This window comes from Podarcis tiliguerta, assembly GCF_965153285.1.
Source record: "Podarcis tiliguerta genome assembly, chromosome: 4".
Lineage (NCBI taxonomy): Eukaryota > Metazoa > Chordata > Lepidosauria > Squamata > Lacertidae > Podarcis > Podarcis tiliguerta.
This window is the reverse complement of record NC_139537.1, coordinates 14,243,282-14,268,782: the sequence shown is the minus strand read 5'-3', so window position 1 is coordinate 14,268,782 and position 25,501 is coordinate 14,243,282. Positions and strand designations below refer to the sequence as shown.

Genomic DNA, 25,501 nt, shown 5'->3' with positions numbered 1-25,501 from the left:
GGGTTCGCTTCCAGCGAACGGCAGAGTCCGTTTGGAATGCCTGCGCTCAGCCTTGGAGCTTGTGCAAAGCGGGAGCAACGAGAGCGCCTCGGAGCATGTGCAAAGCGCTTGTCCCATGCAGCCTGGGTGCACAGGAAGCTGCCTTTAACTAGGTCGGAACTATTTGCCCCACACCCGCCGAAGTGTCAGACAGCAGAGATTTTCCCCTTCTGTTGTTGCTACCTGACCACCCCATCGCCACCTCTCCTCTCACTGTGCGCTGCGCCAAGTCAGGACTGGCAGCAGCAAACGCAGGATTTCAGACAGGTTTCTCCCCCGACCCTCCCTGGAGATGTCGGGGATAGAACCCGCGACCTTCTTGCTCTAACCACTGAGCCGTAGCCCTTCCCCTTATCCGTGCGCTCAGGGAAGCCCGTCCGGCTGCTTTGACGCGCGCGAAGCCCAGCTCTGATTTCCGCCTCGCCCACCCCACCTCGCGCGCCCTGTTCCAAGTAGGGGGCTGCCCCCTTTCCCGGAGCCCACAAGCCAGGATCCTCTCTCGACTCACCCACCAAGAGCCCCAGCAGGAAGATCGCAAGGAGAGCCACGAAGCCCAGCCAGCTGCAAATAGCCACCTTCCTCCTGGCCATGGCGCGTCCCGGAGCGAAAGGAGGCTTTGCTCAGGACGGGACGGGCTTTCGCAACCCTCTTGGGAGAGGATCCGAGCCGTCCCTCCTCCCACTGTGAGATCTTTCTCACGTCGAGAGAAAGGGGGCAGGGGAGAGTTGAGCCGAGGTTGCTGGAGGGGCACTCCAGGCCAGGAGGGGGCCCCTGTGTGGGCACTGGACGTCTCCTGCCGACAAGACGCAAAGGTTCCCTCCTTCAGAAGTTTGCAAAACTGCCATTAAGAAAGAAAACAAGGAAGGATCAAGATGTTTTTCTCTTTTCCACCCCCCACCCCTCTGTACTTAATTACACTGCCCTGGGATCTTTGGATAAAGGGCAATATAGGAATCAGGTAAATAATAATTAGAGGGTTGTGGTTTGCCTTAATGATTACTCTAAGACTCGGCACCTGCAAAGCAGGGCTTGTTTTGAGGGAGTTTTGAGTTTGCTTTGTAGTGGCTGGGCCTGGGACATCTGTGGCGGATAAACAGGGAGAGAGGGCCCTCAAGCATGTGCAAAGTGCCTTTCTGTTGCGCTGGTTGAGTGTGGGGCTTCCTGCAACTCTCTCTCCCTTTGGAAGGAAACTTTCAAGAGGGACAAATGTCAGGTTCTGTACCCAGGCAGGAAGAACCAGCTGCAGAAATACAAGATGGGGGACAGCTGGCCTGCAAGGGGCAACCCACCACTAACTGGAAACAAAGCCTTATGAGGAACAGTTGAGGGAATTGGATATGTTTGGCCTGGAAAAGAGGAGACTGAAGGGGAAATGATGATGGCCATCTTCAAATATCTTAAGGCAGGTGTGATGGCCTAGGATTCGAACTCAGATGCTGAACCTGAGTGATCCCAGCCTGCACAGGATTCCCTGCCTCCAGAACCAGCTGAGCTGGGGCTGGGGCATGAGCCTAAAGGGTCCTCACCTGTGCTGGGTCCTCAGGTGCAGGCTCCAGCTGAGTCTGCTCAGGCTCCTGAGGTGATGGAGGACTCATTGCCTGCAGGTGCTCCACTCTCAGCCCCGTCAGAGGAAGCTGAGGTTGCCTCTGGGTCCGGGTTCTCCAGTCTCTCCTGAGCTGCAGAGGCTCAGGGCAGAGAGGCGGAGGGAACTAAGTTCCCACAGGAGGAGTGCTTACCTCCAGGCCAGGAGAGGTGAGTCACCAGAGGATCGGGGCCGCCCTGTGCCTCGGGGCAGATAAAAGCCGGCTAGCCCAGGCCCAAGTTGTGGGAGCAACACTGTTGGTTGCTAGTTCCTGCCTGAACCCTGTCCTGCTTTTCTGCCAGAGCTCCTGACCTGCCCTGGTTCCCTGCTTGCTTGCCTGTTCCTGACTTCACCCGACTCCCAGCCCTGCACCCAGCTTCAGCTACTACGGACTGCCTCCACGTTGCACCTTTGACCACGGACCGGACTTGGACCTCACCTCTTGGGTAACCCACGGGACCAGCACAGCAGGCTTCCTCAAACTTGGCCCTCCAGATGTTTTGAGACTACAGTTCCCATAATCCTTGACCACTGGTCCTGCTAGCTAATGATCATGGGAGTTGTAGGCCAAAAACATCTGGAGGGCAGAGTTTGAGGAAGCCTGTCTTTAGGGCTGTCACGTGGAAGATGGAGAAAGCTTGTTTTCTTCTTCTCCGGAGGGTAGGACTTGAACCAATGGCTTTGAGTTACCAGAACTACCGGTTTAGGTTCTGCCTCTGGTTCCAAGATGTTTTGGACTAGCCATGGTCCCAGGTTCTATGCTTGTCAAGGCCAAGCATGTACAAATTTTAGTTTATGAAGGAGACTCTGTTCCCCTCCCAGATATACCCTTCCTATAGTGGTTTAACAGTCAAGTCCTCTTCTTGAGGAACTCTGGGAATTGTAACTTTGCGAGGGGAGCAGGAGTCTTCTAACTACTCTCAGCAGCTTTAGCAAGCTACACTTTCTCAGGATTCTTTGGGGTGGGGGGCAGCCATGGCTGTTTAAAGTGGGATGATACTGCTTTAAATGTATAGTGCAGATGGGCCTTAATCTCTGTGTTCTACCATTTCTCAGTTTGACCTGTGAGGTCTTTTTATCCAAGCTATGTCCACCCGACCTACACCTGATGTTGGAAACGATATCAGGTACGAGGCAGGCAAAGACAGGCATTGGACAAGTCACATCTGATGTGGAAAATGAAATCTCTTGAGATATATTATTAGCCTTTAACAGTCGCTGTGACAGGACCAAGAAGCAAGGCCCACTTGTACCTGTTTCCCTGAAATATACTCAGAGTCGAGAGTGGATTTCATGCTCTTTATTCAGCTCATAGTGGTGGGGATGAATGGAAGTTCCCCCAGAATGTCTGCTTTATATACATTATTTACACAATGGGCCCCACGTGATTGGCTAATTCTGGGATTGTCCTGTAGGCCAATCAGGTTGTGGATTCACTTCCACCTCGAGCTGGATTGGGTGGCTCCTGTGGACCAATCAGACTGCTGCGTTCTGGATCCTATTGTTCTAGGACCAATCAGACTGCTGCATTCTGAATCCTATTGTTCTAGGACCAATCAGACTGTTGCCTTTTGGATTCTATTCAACTCAGTACATAACATTCCCCCTCCTCTAGGAGCTTTGCAGCAGGGAGTACGTTGGGAGAAACATTAAACCCTTCCCCTCCCAACACCATGACTGCAGATCAGAGTTAAAAAGAGAGATTGGGACAGCCAATCAGATCTCCTGTGCCATATGTAGTTTGCCTGGAGACAAGGATTAATCTGTGCAAGAAAGAACAGAAAGAAAAAGCCTGATGAAGTGGCGTTTATTTCTCTCCTAACACCCATATGCCAAGAAAATACTATCAAGAAAATATGAAGAATACTCTTCCAAAATGTCTAAAACATATGTTCCTCCCACCCCCAGGGGCAAATTGTGTAGGTGTCCCATTTGCTGCTCTTGTTTTAAAAGCTGTCCTCTTTGTAGCCACAGCAAATAAATATCTTCTGCTGCTTCCTTTAGTTACTTTTTGTACTAGCTGAATCAGGTATTTTGGATGCCCAGTTGCAGCTTTAAGTCATGTTGCAGATGAACTTCTCCGCATGTCCTTTCCATTAAGCATCCCCATTGAATAGGGATGGCTATGTCCAAGCTTGCTTTCAGTCCTGCTACAGAGCCACTGCCAGTCAGCTAATGGCCCGACTCAACATAAGGCAGCTGAGACTTTGCTCAATGCTCCTTGGATGTGATTCTGCTGCAGTTCTTGTTTCCTTCAAGATACGAGCTGTATCAGTTGCTTTCAGCTGTCCTCCAAATCTTTCAAAACCTAGCTGTCCTTGAGGTTTGTCATTATGCCCTTTGAGGGCATCTTGTGATGCTCTCGTCAAAACACAGACAAATCCAAGGTGGCCCTGCTTCAACAAATCTCGCCAAAGATACGTCTAACCAGATGGGATGCCACCTCCACAAACCATAGCTGTGAAAGCAATATGTATTATTAGCAGTGTTATGTAAGCCTTTAGGTGGTGATGTTAGGAAAGCTTCACTCCACGGAAAGCAGAAGATGTGTAGCCATAAATGTTGTATCAGAGTTGGGGCTCAGGATCAATACTTCAAGGGTGAGGGATGAGAAAATGACAGGATAGCAGAAAGCTTTTTGGCAAGTGCCTTGGTCAGTCTGTCCTTGTTCATCTCTTTAACCGTTTCTGCAGCTGGTGGGGTGTAGTGGTTAGAGAATCAGAACAGGACTTGGGAGACCTGGGTTCAAAAATCCACTACTCTTACTGGGTGACCTTGAGTCAGTCACAGCTTGAACTACCTCTATCTGAAGTCCTGTATAGTTGAAGCTTTCAATGTTTAATAGACTATTGTATTTTAATACAGTGGTGCCCCGCAAGACGAATGCCTCGCAAGACGGAAAACCCGCTAGACGAAAGGGTTTTCCGTTTTTCAATGCGCTTCGCAGGACGAATTTCTCTATGGGCTTGCTTCGCAAGACGAAAATGTCTTGCGATTCTTGTGATTTTTTTTCGCTCTCCACCCCCTTTTTCTAAGGCGCTAAACTGCTAATAGCCTTTTAGCAGCTAATCCGCTAATCCCTTAAACCTTTAATAGCCACTAATAGCCGCTAAATCGCTAATAGCGCTAATCCGCTAATAGGGTTGCTTCGCAAGACGAAAAACCGCTAGACGAAGAGACTCGCGGAACGGATTCTTTTTGTCTTGGAGGCACCACTGTATTCTGTTGGAAGCTGACCAGAGTGGCTGGGGAAACCCAGCCAGATGCGTGGGGTATAAATAATAATAATAATAATAATAATAATAATAATAATAATAATAATATTTATACCCCGCCCATCTGGCTAATAATAATAATTTATTATTTATACCCCACCCATCTGGGCAGCTTCCAACAGAACACTAAAATACAATAACCTATTAAACATTAAAAGCTTTCCTAAACTGGGCTGCCTTCAGATGTCTTCTAAAAGTTTGGTAGTTATTTTTCTCTTTGACATCTGGTGGGAGGGCATTCCACAGGGTGGGTGCCACTACCAAGAAGGCCCTCTGCCTGGTTCCCTGTAACTTGGCTTCTCGTAGTGAGGGAACCGCCAGAAGGCCCTCGGCACTGGACCTCGGTGTCCGGGCAGAACGATGGAGGTGGAAACGCTCCTACAGGTATACTGGACTGAGGCCACTTAGGGCTTTAAAGGTCAGCACCAACACTTTGAATTGTGCTCGGAAACGTACTGGGAGCCAGTGTAGGTCTTTCAAGACCAGTGTTATAATTATTATTAAAGACAGAGTACTGCAAGGGAGAGCTCCAGGGCCTTGCAGTTGCCCATCAATAGCTAGCAGAGGTCACCTGGTTGCTCTTCCCAAAGGTGGTAAGGTGTATTTCATATTAATAATAGTAATTATTTTCTCATCAATGGATCAGCAACCTTCTCATCCTGTAACAGGTCAGGTTTAAGTTTAAAGCATTTGCTCTGTAAACCAACATCCTGGGAGAACAATATGCCACACACAGCAATCTTTTTAGAGGGAACTTTATTTTGATTTGTAAAGGCACAAAAGCAAAACCGTTTTCTAAAGGGAGGTTCTATTGATGGGGAAACTGAGTACAGCAACTTCATCTGTCGTTTTTCAGTGTATGTTCCAGAAGGTATTGAGCTTGGGATCATTTGCTTTTCAAAACCAATAGGGGCCCCCAGGGCCATATCTGTCTGTGGGGCTACTCCTATGCCCAATGCTCCCCTCCCCACATGGACTTCCATGGTGACAGCACTCCAGGTAGCCCCATAACTTAATTTTGTTTAAATTTCCAGCATTTAAGTTTCACACAGTGCCCCAGAATTACCAATGTAGACTTGTTCTGTGGCATTGTGGGAAATTTAAAATGGCATCTAGCATGTGTTCACCACCAGTGAGAATAACAACCATGATGGGACTTTTCAGCTTCTAAGTTCTAAAAGTAGATATCCAAAAGTTCTGTAGCTCATTCACCCTCCTTTCCATAGAACCTTTGTTCGGTTTTGGTTGTGTACAAGTTTGTAAAGATGCACCCAGAACTTTGGGGTGCCAGTAGATAATAAAGCCATGGAATTTAAAAGTAAGTTTTAAAATAAAGCCCAAATTTAAATCCTTTGCAAAGTGACTCATATTGAATGTAATGTGTGAACACCCCTCATGCCTTCAAGGGAACTGAGATCCATCAACACACTGGTGTGCCATCAGATCACATCCTTGGGGATCTGGAAGGTTCTTCTGCATCAAGGTCCGCACCAATTGAACTACTTGTTTGTTTTTCCATCAAGAAATTGGCTTTGATGGCCCTCAAAACCTCAACGCAGGGAAGGCAATGAAAGACATGCCTGTCAAGATTGGGTTGTGATGGTGTGAATAGCTTGGATTTCTCTTTCGGTGTTAAGTCCTTTGAGCTGGTTATCCATGATTAAGTGCCCACTGAAATCCCTGGCATTTATGAGTGTACAACCTGTGTACCTATGTGCACAGTAATGTTCAATGCCTGTGTTGTCTGTGTGCACAATGGTTGAGCTGAGCAAATCAACAAGGGCACACTCTTTCACACAATCACTTGTACATGGGTAAAGGCAGCTTGTAGCTGTGTTCAGTGCAACATGTGAACAAGCCTCCCCAAGGAAAGTCTCTACGGCCACCAAGTTCCAAACTCAGTAGGACTTTGGCAAGTAGAGCCAGCTCCTTGGACCCTCTAGGGATTCACGCTGTTTCTTTCAGAGTCCCAGCTGCGGCGGTGACTGTGAAGGCTGCAATGGAGATCTGCCTCTTGACTTCCTCCCAGGCCTTCTGCTGGTCCTCTGTGTTGGCAATGTCAAACAGGGCATCGTAGATACCAGGAAAGGACACTCCAGCATACTTGTTGTGGCTGTTCGGAGCAAAGATGATGTGTCTGGAAACAGAAGCAACCATATTGAAAAAGCAGAGCTCATGATAACATCTGGGGAGGTTGTGCCTGGGGAGGAACCTTAACCAACCCTACTGAAATTTTTCAGGGACTCAAGTCCTATCTTTCAACATCCATCCCTTTGCTCCTCTTTGTCAGAAGCGGGGAATTTCTTTCTGCCATGGACCAGAGGCAAAAGCGTTTTTCTTGTCTCTGATAGATGCACGTCACACTTAGGAAGACAGGAAGGTGATGTATATTAGGTCTGACTCCAACATCAGCTGAAGAAGGAAGGGTGGAGAGACCACTTGTTTTTCCTTCTCAAGGTGGTTGGAGAACCATCACTTCCATTGCTGGCCCCAGTAAGTGAGGTTTGAAGGGAAAGGGGGACGGATTAGGATAGGTAGGAGGAAGGGAGTTGAGGGGTTTGGGGGCAGAAGCTCAGGTCACATTTAGAAATGCTTGGAAATCAAATGAGCCGTTTCCCAATTATGATTTGTTTTTGGCATTTGGGTTATTTACATTCCATTGTAACATAGGTTGGTGTTTGAGGCTCCCCATCACTTGTTAAACACTTTAAAACCACGAGATAAATGTCTCTGTATGTGAGACAAACTGCATCCAACTCAGAGGTGGTTTTTTTGGTTGTTGTTTTTTTGGTAATGAAAGGGGTGGAGAATCTAAAGACTTTTGAGGAAGGGAAGGGAATGTAGGGATGATAAATCATAGAATTGTAGACTTGGAATGGATCCCAAGGGTCATCTAGTCCAACATCCTGCAATGCAGTAATCTTTTGCTGAAAGCGGATCCCAGAACCCGGAGATTATGAATCTCATGCTCTGAGCTACAAAGAGCATATGTTTTCTTACCTATAGAATGGCCTGCCAGGTAATCCAAGGGGATCGATAAATGCTCTTTCCAGAAACATCAGCTGATCGTTCCAAGATCTCACTGCAATAGGGCTGCAAATTAGACCACAGGAACAAAACAAAAAAAAGCATCAAAGCTGCTCCAACAGAGCTGCTCCCTTTGGGAGCCAACACAAAAGCCGATATTCTCAAATGCACACAGGTCTATTCAACAGCTTCCTGGAAGTTGAGCGCTGGACTTTCCTAGCTAGACCCTCCCAGTCCACTGAGGGGACGTCTCTCTTTAGCATAACAGACCTCAGCCTGAAGAATTCTGCCCCTGGGCAGAACAGGCCAGGTGTCCAATAATCTAGGCAACTTACTTATTGGTGTCCAGTAGTTGTGATCTCTTGTGAAAGTCACTGGCAGATTCTGAAAACTTCCCCACTGCATCCAGGAGAGAACCTAGGACAGCAAAGAGGGGGGAAAGCTTGTCATTGGATTTCGTGAATCTTGTCTGCTCCATCCACAGAGATATAGTGTGAACACTCCTATTAAATGTTTATTAATCAATTTGATTCCATCCCCCTCATCTTTTTTCCTTTCTCCTCCTGTGATGGAACTCCTATTTGAGGACTTCCCTGGCTTTTTTCTGGCCCAGTCTGGATAGTTAGCCTTGGTGAAGACTTGACGTTTCCATCCCTCAAAAAGTTTTTGATTTGAGTTTCCACTGAAATGAGGCTGTATTTTAATGTTTTAATGTTGTATTTTAATGAATTTGCTTTTATATTGGCTGTTAGCTGCCCTGAGCCTGGTCTTGGCTGGGGAGGGCGGGGTATAAATAAATTTTATTATTTATTTATTTATTTATTTATTTATTATTTTAATTTTAACTTTATTCCAAAACAATTTATATATAACAACGCAGACAAACAGACATTGTGTATGCCTAGTATGCTGGTGGTTTGGTTTTAAGTTTCCTAATGATCCCTATAATTGAATTTGCCTTTTTCACTGCTTCTGCAAACTGGGTCAGCAACTTCATTGAAAAATCCACTACAGCCCCAAGGTCCCGCCTAGCTCCACACCGACTGCTCTGATGGGCAGTGGTTCTGCAGCATGTCAAAGGGAGGTAATTTTCAACCGCATCAGCTAAAGTGAGACGTCTGGGCAAACTGAAACCTTCTGCATGTGATCAGAAGAGACTATCTATGTATGCTACAACAGCTGAGCGGATGCTACTTGCCCAAAGATGGAAGGAGGACAATCCACCTATGAAAGAAGAATGGTTGATAAAGATGATGGACTATGCTCAATTGGCGAAAATGGCTGGGAAAATCAGAGATCAAGAGGACAATAAATTTAATAAAGAATGGGGAAAATTTTTAAGCTACTTGAAAGAACACTGTAAACAATTGAAAACATTGGCAGGATTTTAAAAACACTTGCAATGAAGTGATATGATTATGATAAAAATGGAGCTTTAGGAAAATATGGAGAATATGATACAATGCAGTTTGAAAATAACATCTGGGGAAACCGAGGAGGGGTGGAGGGAAGTTCAGGGATTCTGAAAATCCTATTTGTAAAATGATTATGATTTATATATGATGTTAAATGGTAAAAGTGAAAATGAATTAAAAAAACTAAAGAGAGACCTTCTGCACGTGAAAGATGTGCTCTGCCACTGGTTTGTGGTTTCTCTCCTAAGCAATGGGAAGCCTAGTTGCTGACCAGGGAAAAATCACGGTTGTTCATAAGACCAGGACACAACCAGCGTAGCAAGGAAAAGAGCCCACAACTGTTCATTTTTTTTAGGAGTCCCACTTTGCAACCTTCCTCTTGAGACTTTCCAAGGTCCCTCTATGAGTCTTTGCTGCAAGATTCCTGCATTGCAGGAAGGCAAAGGTACGCAGAAGGTTTACCTGGTAGATCCTTGGGTGATTTTGCAGTGGCCAGCAATGGATTTTGACCACGGCAATAAACAAAAGTACTTTCCCCATCTAAATCAGGCTGCTGAAATAAAGTAAAGTAACCAGGGCGTGTGAAAGGACTGCAAGTTCGGTTCAGTTAGGGTAATGAAAACAAATCCCTAGGCTCAGAGTGTGCTCAGTGCCACCCGGTTCATTAATTCTGGGTGCTGATTTGTTTCCGGGACAAGTACAAAATGTTACTATTAGCATGTAAGGACCATAGCAGCTTGGGACCATTTTGATGGCAGGATGTCCTTACCCCATCCATGTTCTCTGAACCCCTTTGATCTGTGGAACTGGCACAGTTACAGGTGCACACCATACACTGTTCTGCACTTGAAATAAATCCCTCTGTGACAACACTTTGGAACTCCCTGCCTATTGATATTTGAGGGGGGGGGGTTTCCTTGTACACTTTTGGATGCCTGTTTAAAAACGTTTTATTTAGGCAAGCCTATCCAATCATGTAAGGGACACACGGGTGGCGCTGTGGGTTAAACCACAGAGCATAAGGCTTGCAGATCAGAAGGTCGGCGGTTCGAATCCCTGCGACGGGGTGAGCTCCTGTTGCTCAGTCCCTGCTCCTGCCAACCTCGCTGTTCGAAATCACATCAAAGTGCAAGTAGATAAATAGGGACCGCTCCGGCGGGAAGGTAAACAGTGTTTCCGTGTGCAGCTCTGGTTTGCCAGAAGCGGCTTAGTCATACTGGCCACATGACCCGGAAGCTGTATGCTGGCTCCCTCGGCCAATAAAGCGAGATGAGCGCCGCAACCCCAGAGTCGGTCACAACTGGACCTAATGGTCAGGGGTCCCTTTACCTTTATCCAGTCATGCAGACTACTGACAGGTGTTTTAACCTTTTTGCTCAGTGTTGATTTTAATTATTTCTGAATGTTTTCTACAGCCTGTTTTAAATGTCTTTTATTTATAATTTTAATTGTTTGTGGGTCCCCCCCAAACCTGCTTTGATGATGATGATATTATTATTATTATTATTATTATTATTATTATTATTATTATTATTACTACTATTATTAATAATACTTCACCCATCTGGCTGGGTTTTGCCAGCCACTCTTAGAGGTCTTATTACAATCAAGTTAGTATACAAATGTTGTTAAATGAGAAAATAAAATAAAATTCTAACGGAATGTCTTTAGCCTCTTGGAGTTCTGGTAGGAGGAAAGTACGGATAGCTAACATGATAATAATGTGGTTTGCTAAGGGTTTTGTTGGGCTCCACCTTCCATCATCCCTGACCATCTATTGGTCCATGCTGGCCGGAACTGATGGGATATGTAGTCCCAAACATCTAGTTGTTAGCTATCCCTGGAACAAATGACCTCCAAGATTGCTTCCAACTCTGCTGTTCTCTGATTCTTGTCTTATGCCTGACAGCACATACCTAACGACACGTTGTACGTCTCCAGGGCTTCCTGGTGTTTCAGGGTCATGTTGTGAATGACGTTCACGTAACCGCTGAGTGCCTTGGCGTAATCCCGGCAGTCGAAAGGAAGGACGACGGAATCGGCCAGTTCAAACACCATTCCTCCACGCACCTGAGCCACAGCAAGGTGGTTCTTAAAAGTGGGGTCATAAAACTGCTCCACGATCTCGTAGGTCTCATAGACGCTGTGATAAACAGGGTAGCTACTGTATTTGTCCACCCTCTGAAAAGTAAGAAGTGGGTACACTCAGAGTGCGTTTTCACATCTCATTGGTTTTTATGTGAAGCAAAAATACAGCAACCCTACAAGTTGGGTTGGGTGAAATGTGCAGCCACCCAAACATTGCAAACTCTTGGCAGCCACTGCCACATCAGCTGCCTGGTCACTCATGGCAGGATCAGGAGGTGCTGTGGTGGGAGATAGAGCAGGCCCCATGCTGGCCAGCACTGGCTGTGAGATCAGCTCAGCATCCAGGGGATATGGGTCAGCTCAGCCTTGCCTCACTGTCAGGGACCGGACATCGGAGGAGGAAAGTTGGAGACCGCCTCCCCCTCTTCCTGAACCTTCCCAAGAAGAGGAGGACAGTATAGATTTAGAACAGTGGTTTGAGGAGGGTCACAGCTCAGAGATAGAAGAGGGGCAGAGCTGGGAAATAATGGGAGAAGCAGAGCAGGAACAGCTGGGTGACACATTATCACTATATATTAAAAAATTGTCCAGTAGCACCTTAGAGACCAACTAAGTTCATTCTTGGTATAAGCTTTCGTGTGCATGCACACTTCTTCAGATACATGCACACAAACACTTATGCCAAGAACAAACTTAGTTGGTCTCTAAGGTGCTACTGGCCAATTTTCTATTTTTTTATATATTTCGACTGCGTCAGACCAACACTTAAGAGCATTCCAGACCCACCTTCTACCAGAACACGGTGAGCAGTGAAAGTAGGCGAACAAAGGGCTAAGAGGCAATTGGCCTTAAGCAGACACCGTAAAATGGGTGGCGCTGTTGACGACTGAGAAGGGAAGGGGGAAGGAGATTACGCAGAGCAGTGCCATTACCCCAAGAGGCGAATACTGAATAAAGACTTTGGTAAGAGCTTCTTGTTTATCTATGACTGGCAGCCTGCCTTGAGGGAGAGGGGTCAGATTCCCTGAAGCCTGACACTCACTCTTAGAATGTCATGCTTGGGCTCTGCTGGTAAATATTCTGCTGGTCAACTTCCTGCCTGCCTGCACATTCAGGTATGGAATTCAGGGTTTCCAAGTTGCATGACCCAACTGGACATAGTTAGGATCCAGGCTATGTCTCCCTGTCTTTGGTCTTGCTGTGCAATGCCTCCAGAACACCCCTTTTGGGGGAACCTCACTGGCCTCAGCTCAGCCGGCCAAGCCCCATCTGAGCCACAATGAGGAAATTATGCTGAGCTCGGGTTGGTTACATTCTTAAGAATGTAAGAACATCCCTGTTGGCTCAGGTCAATGGCCCATCTAGTCCAGCATCCTGTTTTCACAGTGGCCAACCAGAAACCTACAAGCAGGATTTGACCCCAAGGTCAGCAACTAGCTTAACTCTCTGGCTGAGCCGAGCTGAGCCAGGGATTGGCTGGTTGAGCCAAAGATGTAATGAATCCTAAATTGCTCATCCTGATGCATCTTGTCATAGGATCTCCTCCTTAGTGTTGCCTTTATAGATTTGGGAGGAGGACAGAGGCAAAAGCAGAATAGCTTTCCTCTACCTGTCAACGCTTTTGAATTATGGTGCTGGAGGAGACTCTTGAGAGTCCCATGGACGGCAAGAAGATCAAACGCATCCATTCTTAAGGAAATCAGCCCTGAGTGCTCACTGGAAGGACAGATCCTGAAGCTGAGGCTCCAATACTTTGGCCACCTCATGAGAAGAGAAGACTCCCTGGAAAAGACCCTGATGTTGGGAAAGATGGAGGGCACAAGGAGAAGGGGACAACAGAGGACGAGATGGTTGGACAGTGTTCTCGAAGCTAGCAGCATGAGTTTGACTAAACTGCGGGAGGCAGTGGAAGACAGGAGTGCCTGGCGTCCATGGGGTCACAAAGAGTCAGTCACGACTAAACGACTAAACAACAAAACAACAACAACCTGTCAGTGGCTTCCACCCTGTGAATCTGAATGAGTGCCAGGCTCCACTGGTCTTTGGAGTCTCGGTTTTAGTCTTACAGAACTCCCCAGCCTTTCGCTTCCAGTGAATTTTGTTACATTAACTTGGTGTCTACAATAAATGCCTGGAGACCAGGGGTGCCAGATTGAATAAAATATTGAGGGAGGGGGCACGTAATCACTCACAAGATGCACACTATTCAAATGGCAGTGCTCACCAGCCCCTCAAATATTTTATTGGGGGGGGGGGCTGAAGGGACCTCAGTCCCTAGGAATTGTCTCCTATGCTGGAGAAGAAGAAGAAGAAGAGTTTGGATTTGATATCCCACTTTATCACTACCCTAAGGAGTCTCCAAGCGGCTAACATTCTCCTTCCCCTTCCTTCCCCACAACAAACACTCTGTGATGTGAGTGGGGCTGAGAGACTTCAAAGAAGTGTGACTGGCCCAAGGTCACCCAGCAGCTGCATGTGGAGGAGCGGGGAATCGAACCCAGTTCACCAGATTACGAGACTACCGCTCTTAACCACTACACCACACTGGATCACCAGACAGACAGACAGGTTGTGAATCCACAGTACCGACCAGAGAAGGAATGACGGCTGGGAGGAGTATAGAGAGATGAAACGCCCTGGTGCATCTGCAGCAGCACAACCGGACGCCTTCATCTGCCCCAGCTACAACAAAACATGTCTCTCCCATATTGGTCTCTACAGCCACAGCAGGCGCTGCAAGCTTCCAACAGTTTGACTTCACCCCCAAATGGCGAACGCCTCCATCGTCTTCCCAGATAGACATGTGCCAACAACAATAAACCACAGTGAGCTTTTAAAGGGATTTATATTCAAATCCCCCAGGACGCTTATTTCAAAATGCTGTAGAAGTAACAGAACAGGCTTACCCAGTTTTTCGTGTATCGAGCTCTTCCGGAAGCGATGCCCAACCTCTGGAAAAAGACTTCAAAATCATTGCCGGAGCCCAGCTTGTTAATCCTTTGGTGAAATGAAAAAGAGAGACAGGACAGAGGGCAAACTGGGTAAACGTTGCCATAAAATTATTGTTTTCAAAGCAACACAGTGTACACACTGATCTTTTTAATGGGTTATTGTCTATCTTTCATTGTAACACAATGCTCTTTTTTTCTAATTTTATGTTATGCTTTTAAAATTCTGCTATTGTCTCTGCCTCCCAAAGGCTTGCATGGCTGTTTGTTGCAGCAGCAGCCCTGGCTACAAGCTCCCCAGGCAAATGGTGCTTCTGGGGCTGGCCAGGGGGTGCTTCCCAGGCTTCTGTGGGGCAGTGTGAAGAGGCACCTTTCTTTGGGGCTGGGAGGCAGCTCAGAGAGCAGAGCTGTCAGCTGCCGCTGCCCAGAGGACTCCCAAGGAGAGAGGAGAAGAGAGGAGGCTGAGGGAACACTCCGCAAAGGAGGGTGACTTAGTGGTAAAGGTAAAGGTACCCCTGCCCGTACGGGCCAGTCTTGACAGACTCTAGGGTTGTGCGCCCATCTCACTCAAAGAGGCCAAGGGCCAGCGCTGTCCGAAGACACTTCCGGGTCACGTGGCCAGCGTGACATCGCTGCTCTGGCGAGCCAGAGCCGCACACGTAAACGCCGTTTACCTTCCCACTAGTAAGCGGTCCCTATTTATCTACTTGCACCCAGGGGTGCTTTCGAACTGCTAGGTTGGCAGGCGCTGGGACCGAACAGTGGGAGCACACCCCGCTGCAGGGATTCGAACCGCCTACCTTTCGATCGGCAAGCCCTAGGCACTGAGGCTTTAACCCACAGCGCCACCCGCGTCCCTGACTTAGTGGTAGTAATAAATAATACCCCTTCCATCTGGCTGGGTTGCCACTTAGAGACTCTTTACATAGGAAAGAGTTAAAAGTATCTGAAGAACTGTGCATGCACACGAAAGTTCATACCAATAACTAACTTAGTTGGTCTCTAAGGTGTTACTGGAAGGATTTTTTTTTTTTTGTCTTACATAGGTAAAAGTAAAGGGACACCTGACCGTTAGGTCCAGTCGTGGCCGACTCTGGGGTTGCGGCGTTCATCTCGCTTTATTGGCCGAGGGAGCCAGCGTACAGCTTCCGGGTCATGTGGCCAGCACGACTAAGCTGCTTCTGGCGAACCAGAGCAGCGCACGGAAATGCTGTTTACCTTCCTGCCAGAGTGGTACCTATTTATCTACTTGCAGTTTTGATGTGCTTTTGAACTGCTAGGTTGGCACGAGCAGGGACCGAGCAATGGGAGCTCACCCCGTCGCAGGGGTTCGAAAGGCTGACATTCTGATCGGCAGGCCCTATGCTCTGTGGTTTAGACCACAGCGCCACCTGCGTCCCTTGTCTTACATAGTAAGTGACTAATAAATTGAAATAATGGTAACAAATGCATAACCCATCTTTTTTCCAAACAGCTCATAGTGGTGTACTTGGCTATCTCTGTTCTCATTTCATCCTCACAACAACCCAGTGAGGTAGGCTGACTGGTCCAACAACACTAGTGAGGTTACATGGCCAGGCAGGGATTTGAACTCTAGTGTCCCAGCTCCTAGTCCTACACTCTAACCACTACACCACACTGTCTCTCTAGGGAGATCCAGTGAAGGCCAATGAGGCACAGCTGTCCCACTTCTGCCCTGCTTGTTTTGCACTTTGGTCTTTGTGACACAACACTAAATTAAGAAACCCCACTTCTGGAAGGAACCACAGTGGTTTCCTCCGCCATCCCCTCTCCATCCAAACCCCCCTGGAATTTACCTGGGCACACCTTCCTGCTCCGTTGAGGGGTTTTTCTCATGCCAGCTTTCATAAAGAGATCTGCCTTCGAAGCCTTCATCGGGGCTTGGTATCTATTAAAACATAGTAAGTTTTGCAAACGTGAAAACGAAAGCGATGGGCAACAAACAAGCTGCCCTCTTCCTATTCCATGGGAAACAAGAGGCAGAAAGAACCTCCTTCCCTCTCCCCTCATCAGTTTTATTGCTTGCCTTCCCCCACCCCATTCCCAAAGGACCACAGAGCAGGTAGTGATATAAAAGAACAGGAATGCAATCACAAAACAGTAATTTGAAAAACAGCCACCACATTAGCACCTGCCAATCAAAGACAGAACAGCAACAAAGTCGGAGACAACAATGGCTGTATCTCAAAGCAAATAAAAAGTTTTCAGATTGCACTATTAGAGGCAGGTGGGTTTTTTTTGCCCAGCTGGGAGTTCCATAAATGTGTCCGTTCATTCATTTCCTAAAATTTATACACCGCTTGATTGTAAGTACAGTGGTAATAAATAATAAATTATTATTAATATTATAAACCTATTATGTTTCTTCTTAGAGTTCATTTCCCCCCTTCCTCTTCTTTTATTTTACCTCTTTAGTCAGATTATATACCAGGCTATACATCAGCGGGGTGCAGTCAACTCGAAGGGTGTAGTTGCCTGAAAGAGAAGTAATATCAATTAATTGCAGTTGTATCATGCCTTTCCTCCGGGGAGGTGGAACTCTCCTCCCCATTTTATCCCCACAACAACCCTGTGAGGTAGGTTGGATGGAGAGGCAGTGACTCAATCAAAGTTGCCCAGCGATCTTCACAGCTGGGTGGGGATTAGAACCCTGGTCTCCTGGATCACAGTCCGTCACCCTAACCACTATGCCACACGAGTAGTTGCCACTCTACTGTCTTTTAGATAGCTCAGTTGGTAGAGCACGAGACTCTGGACCTTAGGGACGTGGGTTTGAGCCCCACGTTGGGCAAGGGGGTCCTCCATTGCAGAAGGTTGGGCTGGAAGAATCTTCCAACTCTATGATTCTATTCCATGACTATTAAATGGGGCCTGAATATGAAAATCATGAAGTTGTTTTAAAGGTCTATATGCGCATTTGTATATAGACCTTTAAAACAACTTCATGATTTTCATATTCAGGCCCCATTTAATAGTCATGGAATAGAATCATAGATGTGGAAAATTCATATGCACATTTGTCCAGTAGTGATGTGTGGAAGTGAGAGCTGGACCATAAAGAAGGCTGATCGCCGAAGAATTGATGCTTTTGAATTATGGTGCTGGAGGAGTCTCTTGAGAGTCCCATGGACTGCAAGAAGATCAAACGCATCCATTCTTAAGGAAATCAGCCCTGAGTGCTCACTGGAAGGACAGATCGTGAAGCTGAGGCTCCAATACTTTGGCCACCTCACGAGAAGAGAAGACTCCCTGGAAAAGACCCTGATGTTGGGAAAGATGGAGGGCACAAGGAGAAGGGGACGACAGAGGATGAGATGGGTGGACAGTGTTCTCGAAGCTACCAGCATGAGTTTGCCCAAACTGCGGGAGGCAGTGGAAGACAGGAGTGCCTGGCATGCTCTGGTCCATGGGGTCACAAAGAGTTGGACACGACTAAACGACTAAACAGCAACATGCGCATTTGTGCAACCAGTGGCAGAGCATGCACCAAACTCCACTAATGGAAGGCTCTTTAATCCAAGGGACAGCTTCCATTCACAGAAGGGAAAGGAGGGGATTCTAGCTGTCAACTTTTCCCTTTTCTTGCGAGGAATTCTATTCGGAATAAGGGAATTTCCCTTAAAAAAAGGAAAACGTTGACAGCTATGTATCTGTAATCCCTACACCCCCTTAATCTGTTCCATAGAGTTGGGGGCCATTTGGAACTGTGGGAGGCAACAGAAATTTAAGACCCTTTTTTCCCCAATCCCAGAAGCCTCCACTAGATCAAAGAGCAGAGGATACAACCCATCTTTTTAAATTTCTAGTTTGAGTTTCTTTTTTCTTCTTCAATTTTTTAAAATAAATTTTCCACATTTATAACAGAAATTACCGTACATACAAAACACATAAAAAAAGAGAAACACATTACAATACTAAAGAAAAACAATAAAAACATTGATTACTTCTAAGACCTAATTTAACTTTCATTGTTTACTGACTTCCTCAAATCCTCCCTAACTGAATTTCATTGTATCACATTGTAACAGTTCTCCAAGATCATATTTCTAATAAAATTAACACCTTCAATTCACTATCTTCTTCTCTTTTGAGTTTCACTGAATGATGTTGTATTTTCTGATGCACACTGGCCTGAATGCTTTATTGGGTGGTATTCAACTAAGTTTTATTCAGATCAAACCCAGGACTCAGCTACATTAGCAAAGATACAGCAATTTGAATGCACTATAAACATGTAACACCTGATGGCACCAGAGAGCAAGAAATTTTAAAATGCAACTTTCCATAGAGATTTCTTCCTTTTGTCATAACAATCTAATCTTTGACTTATTTGCCGCGGTTTCCCCCCTGTGTCTAGATCCACCACCAATGAACTTAATGGACCAAATATTCATTTTAGTGGAGGAACAGAAGTGCAAATGAGGTCGCTGTTGCATCACATTACACCCACTGGTGCGAATGAAATTTAGCATGACGTGGTGGTATATTGATTTTTTAAAAAATCCACAGTTCCCCAACCCAAGGATTACATGTTTATGAAGTTTAACCCCAAAAGACAACTCAGTGACCACAGCCTTCTCATTCTCTATTAAAACTTGCATATATTTTACCTTCTATGGAGGAATCAGCATTGATATAGGCCACACCACGCTCCTGCAGTATTTTGACATTTTCCTACAATGGAAATGAAGAAAATGTTTGTTCATGTTCATGCCTAAAATATTTCTCCATGGTGAAAATGATGGACAGATGAAATTAGCTAAAATGTACAAAACAAATAATAAATGCTGGAAATGTAAGGGAAAAGAAGGTACTTTTTACCATATGTGGTGGGAATGTAAGAAAGTAAAAGACAACTGGGAAATGATTTATAATGAGATTTTAAAAATGCTGAAATATACATTTGTAAAAAAAACAAGAAGCCCTTTTACTAGGTATAGTAGGTACAGAGATTCACAAGCATGATTAAAAATTGTTTATATATGTGACAACTGCAGCAAGAATAGTATTAGCCCAATTTCCTCAGCATTTTCCTTATCACAAAAAAATCTGATCTTTTTAGGACGTGCGTTTATTCTACAAGAATTCCAAATCGGCTGTAACTATGCAGTCTGAACTGGGCACTACAGTGGTACCTTGCTTCTCAAACTTAATCCATTCCACAAGTCTGTTCCAAAACCAAAGCGTTCCAAAACCAAGGCGCGCTTTCCCATAGAAAGTAATGCAAAATGGATTAATCCGTTTCAAACTTTTAAAAATGAGCCCTAAAACAGCAATTTAACGTGAATTTTTCTATCTAATGAGACCATTGATCCATAAAATGAAAGCAATAAACACTGCAGCCACACAATCAATCAATCAATCAATCAATCAGTAGCTGAACTGGGTTCCACACAGTCAGAAAAACAAAACAAAAAGAGCCGCAAAAAAGCAAAATAAATAGCAAAAACAGACAGACCTCAGCGTAACACTCAATACAGAAGTGTGGCACTCAAAACAGAAGCATAACACTCCAAACAGAGCATGTTCAGCTTCTGGAAAAAGTTTGCAAACCGCAACACTTACTTCCGGGTTTGCAGTGCTTGGGTTCCAAGTTGTTTGAGTACCAAGGCATTTGAGAAGCAAGGTGTCACTGTATGTGAATGGATCCTACTCAGAGACAGTGACCACCTGGAAATGTCCTTCCTATTGATTTACCTCAGCCCACTCTGTAGATCCTATCAAGCCAAACTCCTCAGCATCCCAGCTGGCAAATATCACCGTTCTCCTAGGCCTCCATCCTGCAGTTGAGATATTGAGAGCATCATTACAAACACAATATATTTGTTTATTAAAAACCGTTTCTAAACAACTTAGCATTTCAAAAACCTCCTCAGCAGCGCATGCCACGCGAGATATAAAAACCACCATTGATGAAAACAAAAATACAAACGGAAACAAATAAGATAAAACTAAAATAAAAGGCACCTAAAACAGAAATTCAGGGGATTCATACATGAAACACAGGGTCCCATCTTATGGGTCAGAGATGGCCTAGACACAAGAAGAAGGCTTTACAAGACGTTTGAAGCAATGAACGGTTGCTGTGTTGTGTACAGCAGAGGGAAGACATTCTGAAAGGGAATTCCACAGTACAGTGGTACCTCGGGTTACATACACTTCAGGTTACATACGCTTCAGGTTACACACTCTGCTAACCCAGAAATAGTGCTTCAGGTTAAGAACTTTGCTTCAGGATGAGAACAGAAATCAGGCTCCAGCGGCGCGGTGGCAGCAGGAGGCCCCATTAGCTAAAGTGATGCTTCAGGTTAAGAACAGTTTCAGGTTAAGAACGGAACGAATTAAGTTCTTAACCCGAGGTAGCAATATATAGGGACAACAGCAAAAAAAATGGCCATTCTTGGGGTTCACTGCGGTGTGAGATTCTATAGGGTGCGACGCCATGAATATAATTTCCCCGGAAATCATCTCACAGGTCTATACAGGGACAAGTGGTCTTTCAAGTCACCTGGTCTTGAGTTCTTAAGGAAATTATATGTCAACTAGAAGACCTTGACAGCTGGTCAAAAGCCAGGAAAAACTTGGCACAGGTGCAATATGTGTGTGTCTAGGTCAGGGGTCAGCAAACTTTTTCAGCAAGGGGCTGGTCCACTGTCCCTCAGACCTTGTGGGGGGCTGGACTATTTTTTTTTGGGGGGGGGGGGGATGAACGAATTCCTATGCCCCACAAATAACCCAGAGATGCATTTTAAATAAAAGGACACATTCTGCTCATGTAAAAACATGCTGATTCCTGGACCGTCCATGGGCCAGATTGAGAAGGTGATTGGGCCAGATCCGGCCCCCAGGCCTTAGTTTGCCTACCCATGGTCTCAGACAACAGTCTGGCCACTGCATTCTGCGCCAGCTCTCTCTCTCTCTCTCTCTCTCTCTCTCTCTCTCTCTCTCTCACACACACACACACACACACAAACAGCTCATCAGAGGATGAAGCTAGTGGTGAAAAAAACCTTGAGGTAGGCCTTTTTCTGAGTGGGATCAGGACCACAATTTAACAAGAGGGACCTGCAAGAGAATGTTTCAATGTACACTCCTTGATTTGTTGTAAGAGGGAATCCCATTCAGGGTTGCGTGTCTACCAACCGTGCCTTCATCCAGGATACTACAAGCTGCAAGGACTTCAAGCAGAGCTTTTCCACCATCCCATCCCCTGTTTTGGGTTTGCTTGTTTTCCTCTCCAACTGACAGTCAGCGTTTTGTGGCTACTGAACAGGCTCAGTTTCAGTGGGCTAAGGCATATTTTTTTCGGAGGGGAAGTTTTGCCTTTCTGAAGTGCCTTTTGCAGATTTCTTGTACTACTGCCAATCTCAGGGTCCCTCAGGCATGTTGATTCCTCCTCCTCCTCCTCCTATTATTATTATTATTATTATTATTATTATACCGTCATATAACCGCAGGTTTCAGCGCAGTTCATGGGATAAAATCAGAATATAAAACCACAAAATACATAATCGAAACAACAATAACAACAACCCAATAACCTCCCCCCAACACATTATAAAAGGGCCATGTTGTCAGTGTCCCATTTTGGCTACATTCCTATCAGCACTCACACCTTGAGCTTGCTATCGACTGGAGTGGTTTGTATCATGCTTCTTTACCCATTAAGATGCCGTATTCTTCTGCAAAATGTTATTCACACCAAACCGAGCAAGTCCTTTGCAGTTCTGACTTGGTCATTTAACAACAACAAGAAGCCATTGTTCCTTAAAGCCTCTCCATCATCAATAAAACAATTCAAAGGCAAGACATTTGCATGCACTGTTCTTTTCTGCTTGTCAGTCCTTGTGGCTGCTTAAATCCCATTGATTTCAATCAGACCTGAGCAATCTCAATGCATGCAGGATTGCCGCTGTTCCAGGAAATAATGAAAAAAGACTGGAACCCTCTGGACTGCAAGGATTTTTGCTTCAATTTTTGCTTCGTTTTGGATTTTAAGAAGCTGCCTTATACCAAGGCAGACCATTGCTCCATCTACCCCAGCATTGTCTGCACTGACTGGCAGCATCTCTGCGGGATTTCAGGCAGGAGTATCTCCCAGCCCTACCTAGAGATGCTGTGATTTGAACCCAGGACCTTCTGCTCTGCTGCTGAGCTGTGGCCTTTCCTTGCAAAGGTTCTGCATGTTGCTACATTGCATATAAGACAGATCGAAAGACACACACAATAAAGTAAAAAAATAAATAAAAAATCTGTACCCAAAATCACATCCCCAAGATAGCCCAAACCAGAATAAATTATGTCTAAATAGGGAATATTGCCCTAATGTGTTCTATTGTCATCAGTTATTCAGGTTGCAGAATTCAGCCCCACCCCATGCGCAGAATTTGAACTGCTGTCCTACAGAACTCATTTTATGAAGTGACAAACTAATAAACAGATAAAGCTATTTTGTAACACAGTGTTTACACTAGGGGGTGGCAGGGAAGATGTAGATCATACGAGGATAAAAAGAGGAACCTTTTCCCCAACCTTACATTAGACGCCCAATCTTTACTATCCCAGATGTAAAATCATATATGCAGAACATCCCAGTGTACGGATTATAGGGTCCAAAAGGTGATAGTCTGCATGGCTGAATTTCTTGCATCCCACCCATGCCAGTATTTCGCACTTGGCTCCGGGAGGTGGAAGCAACCATTTTCACTTTCAGCTGTGGGTTTTTGTTATGTCCAAACCAGGAACTATGGTCAGTTGTTACCTATGGTTTATTTGAAGAAGCTGGGCTCATAAACAATGGTGCTCAGGAGTGGCAGCTTGATCCCGCGACCATGGGTGCCCAGGGCTGCGGGTGCCATAGGTGCCCATGGATGTCAGTACAGTGGTATCTCTGGTTGCGAACAACATGAAAAGAAACCAACCCGCAGTGGCGCATCTGGGCACGCGTGGGTTGCAATTTGCCACTTCTGCGCATGCACATGACGTCATTTTGCATTTCTGTGCATGCGCGAGCGGCGAAACCCAGAATTAACCCATTCCGGTACTACCAGATCGCCATGGGACGTAACCTGAAAGAACATAACATGAGGTGGATGTAACATGAGGTATGACTGTAATTCATTCTCTCATTGCTGGGTCATATGATTCCATGTTTACATTCCATACTGCTGTAAGTGTGGGAACAGAACTCAGACTAGAGAACTTCCGTTCTTTGTGCTTTTCGTCTTTGCTTTTCGTTCTCTGCTCTCCGACAGAGAAGACGTATGTGAGAGATGCTGTTCACACCAGCCATGTTTTGTTGTTTTAATCTGCTGTAAATAATAAAATCGTGATGCCATATTCCTTCACTGTCTGGCTACTTGCATAACTCTGCTAAAGCATGCACACATCTCCACTGGATGTGTGTCGCAGTGTCGTCCGTACAGGGAACGTACGGAAAATGCTATGTGTCTTAAGTTTTTTCCTGCTTCCCCTTCATGGACGACAGGTTATGGGCCCAGGCTCCTCTGGCATTTTGGCACATCTACTAACCTTCAGTAGCAAGTAAAGCTCTGCTGGATGAAGTACAATTGCCTCTGGTCTATTTTTTTGGGAAACTCTGCTACATGTTTAAGTTTTTTCCTGCTCCCCCTTCATGCACGACAACCCAGCCCCTTCATGGGGAATTTTGTGGGTGCTTGGGCACCCAGGGCCCCAGGGAGCTGGCACCTATGACTGGGCTGGACTCAAGTAGCAAGTTCTGCTAGCTGAAGCCGAGGCTTTCCTCTCCATCTCCTCCTCCCTGTGCACCCCTCAAAAATGCCTCAGAATAGGGGGTAGAAAAACCTGCAGAACAGCACACAGGAAGACAAGATGTTGGATGGATAGATGGATGGATCCCCAACCCGACAGATTTTTAGGTTCTGCATTCTTCTTGTCTCACCTTGCTGCTTCAGCTTTCCAAAGCTTCGGACAATCTCATGAACAACAGCCGCTCCGCTCTGCGGGTCAATCCCACCAAATACCCAAGAGTCTCGGTGACCACCTAGGATAACGTACCTGTCTGGATCAATGGAAATGAGGATTAATTTTTAAATGGGCGCAATAAATCACAGCGAGAGTTCTCTACACAGGAATGCCAGGGGCATTTATCATACAAACCATGCATTCTACCTCTGAACGACAACCCTTCCGCTGGCTTGATCCCACAGAGAACGTGAGCAAGGGAATGGCTTTACCTGGCTCTGTTGCACCGTGGAGAGTACCGATCACGTTGTAAATTCTTCTTACTTCTTTGATGCTGTGGACATGCATTTTGACTTTGCTAATGCAAGTGCAATATATAGAAAAAATCAAGTGTTAAATGTCAGGTTAAGAAATAAATGCATGCTTTAGACTTTAAAGTCAGAACGGATTAGGGCTGAAATTCTGCATGGTTATAGTCCTATATAAATTACGAAATATCATTTTCCGAAGGTGGACATAGTTTTAACACCAGATGAGAGCCACTTTTTTTTTTGAACCTGTGTGCTCATCTTTCTAGATGGAGTCCAACATGTAAGCATCCGTCAGCAAAACAGAAATTGTTGGCAGAATGGATTCCCCTTCCCTCTGCAGTCCCCCCATCCCGCCCCACCCAAAGTGCTTTGAAGGGTTTGAGGCGACCATTTGAAGCAGATCTGAGGGGAAGGTGCTGCTGTGGGCTGCAGAGGGAAGAAAGAAAGCGGAAGTCCCAGCAGTGATAAGGTCATATGCAAAACCAGCAGCAATGAGGTCATATATATTTCCCTAGTGAGGGAATGCCAAAGTTGAGGGGCCACCACCGAGAAGACCCTGTTTATGTATCTGCTACTCTAGCATCTTCTATGGGTCAAAAAGGTAAAGGGTGCCGCTGTGATCTAAACCACTGAGCCTCTTGGGCTTGCCGATCAGAAGGTCAGTGGTTCGAATCCCCGCAATGGAGTGAGCTCCTGTTGCTCTGTCCCAGCTCCTGCCAACCTAGCAGTTCAAAAGCACGACAGTGCAAGTAGATAAATAGGTACCACTGTGGTGGGAAGGTAAACGGCGTTTCTGTGCGCTCTGGCTTCCGTTGCGACGTTCCATTGCGCCAGAAGCAGTTTAGTCATG

General features: G+C 45.8%; 2 protein-coding genes and 1 long non-coding RNA gene across 5 annotated transcripts in view; all 3 read right to left on the bottom strand.

Annotated features, from left to right (window-relative positions):
- Positions 1-880, bottom strand: part of NAALAD2 (N-acetylated alpha-linked acidic dipeptidase 2) — a 33,905-nt gene extending 33,025 nt beyond the window's left edge. The window contains exon 1 of the mRNA XM_083436402.1: positions 548-880. Coding sequence (XP_083292528.1) covers positions 548-629 — 82 coding nt within the window. The 5' untranslated portion in view covers positions 630-880. The remainder of the gene's footprint in view (positions 1-547) is intronic.
- The window catches only part of LOC310675898, a 195,121-nt gene that overhangs the window by 89,334 nt on the left and 80,286 nt on the right, over positions 1-25,501 (bottom strand). Inside the window, exon 2 of the long non-coding RNA XR_014510295.1 lies at positions 5,155-5,223. This is a non-coding gene — a long non-coding RNA (uncharacterized lncRNA). The remainder of the gene's footprint in view (positions 1-5,154; positions 5,224-25,501) is intronic.
- LOC310675550 (glutamate carboxypeptidase 2-like) overlaps positions 5,636-25,501 on the bottom strand; it is a 42,953-nt gene continuing 23,087 nt past the window's right edge. For all 3 annotated transcript variants that reach the window (XM_083436382.1, XM_083436384.1, XM_083436383.1), the window contains exons 9-19: positions 24,613-24,698; positions 24,318-24,437; positions 20,093-20,175; positions 19,006-19,069; positions 16,803-16,870; positions 16,192-16,283; positions 14,333-14,423; positions 11,255-11,519; positions 8,259-8,340; positions 7,897-7,989; positions 5,636-7,033 (exon numbers count right to left, since the gene is read on the bottom strand). In XM_083436382.1, coding sequence (XP_083292508.1) covers positions 6,844-7,033; positions 7,897-7,989; positions 8,259-8,340; positions 11,255-11,519; positions 14,333-14,423; positions 16,192-16,283; positions 16,803-16,870; positions 19,006-19,069; positions 20,093-20,175; positions 24,318-24,437; positions 24,613-24,698 — 1,234 coding nt within the window. In that variant the 3' untranslated portion in view covers positions 5,636-6,843. The remainder of the gene's footprint in view (positions 7,034-7,896; positions 7,990-8,258; positions 8,341-11,254; positions 11,520-14,332; positions 14,424-16,191; positions 16,284-16,802; positions 16,871-19,005; positions 19,070-20,092; positions 20,176-24,317; positions 24,438-24,612; positions 24,699-25,501) is intronic.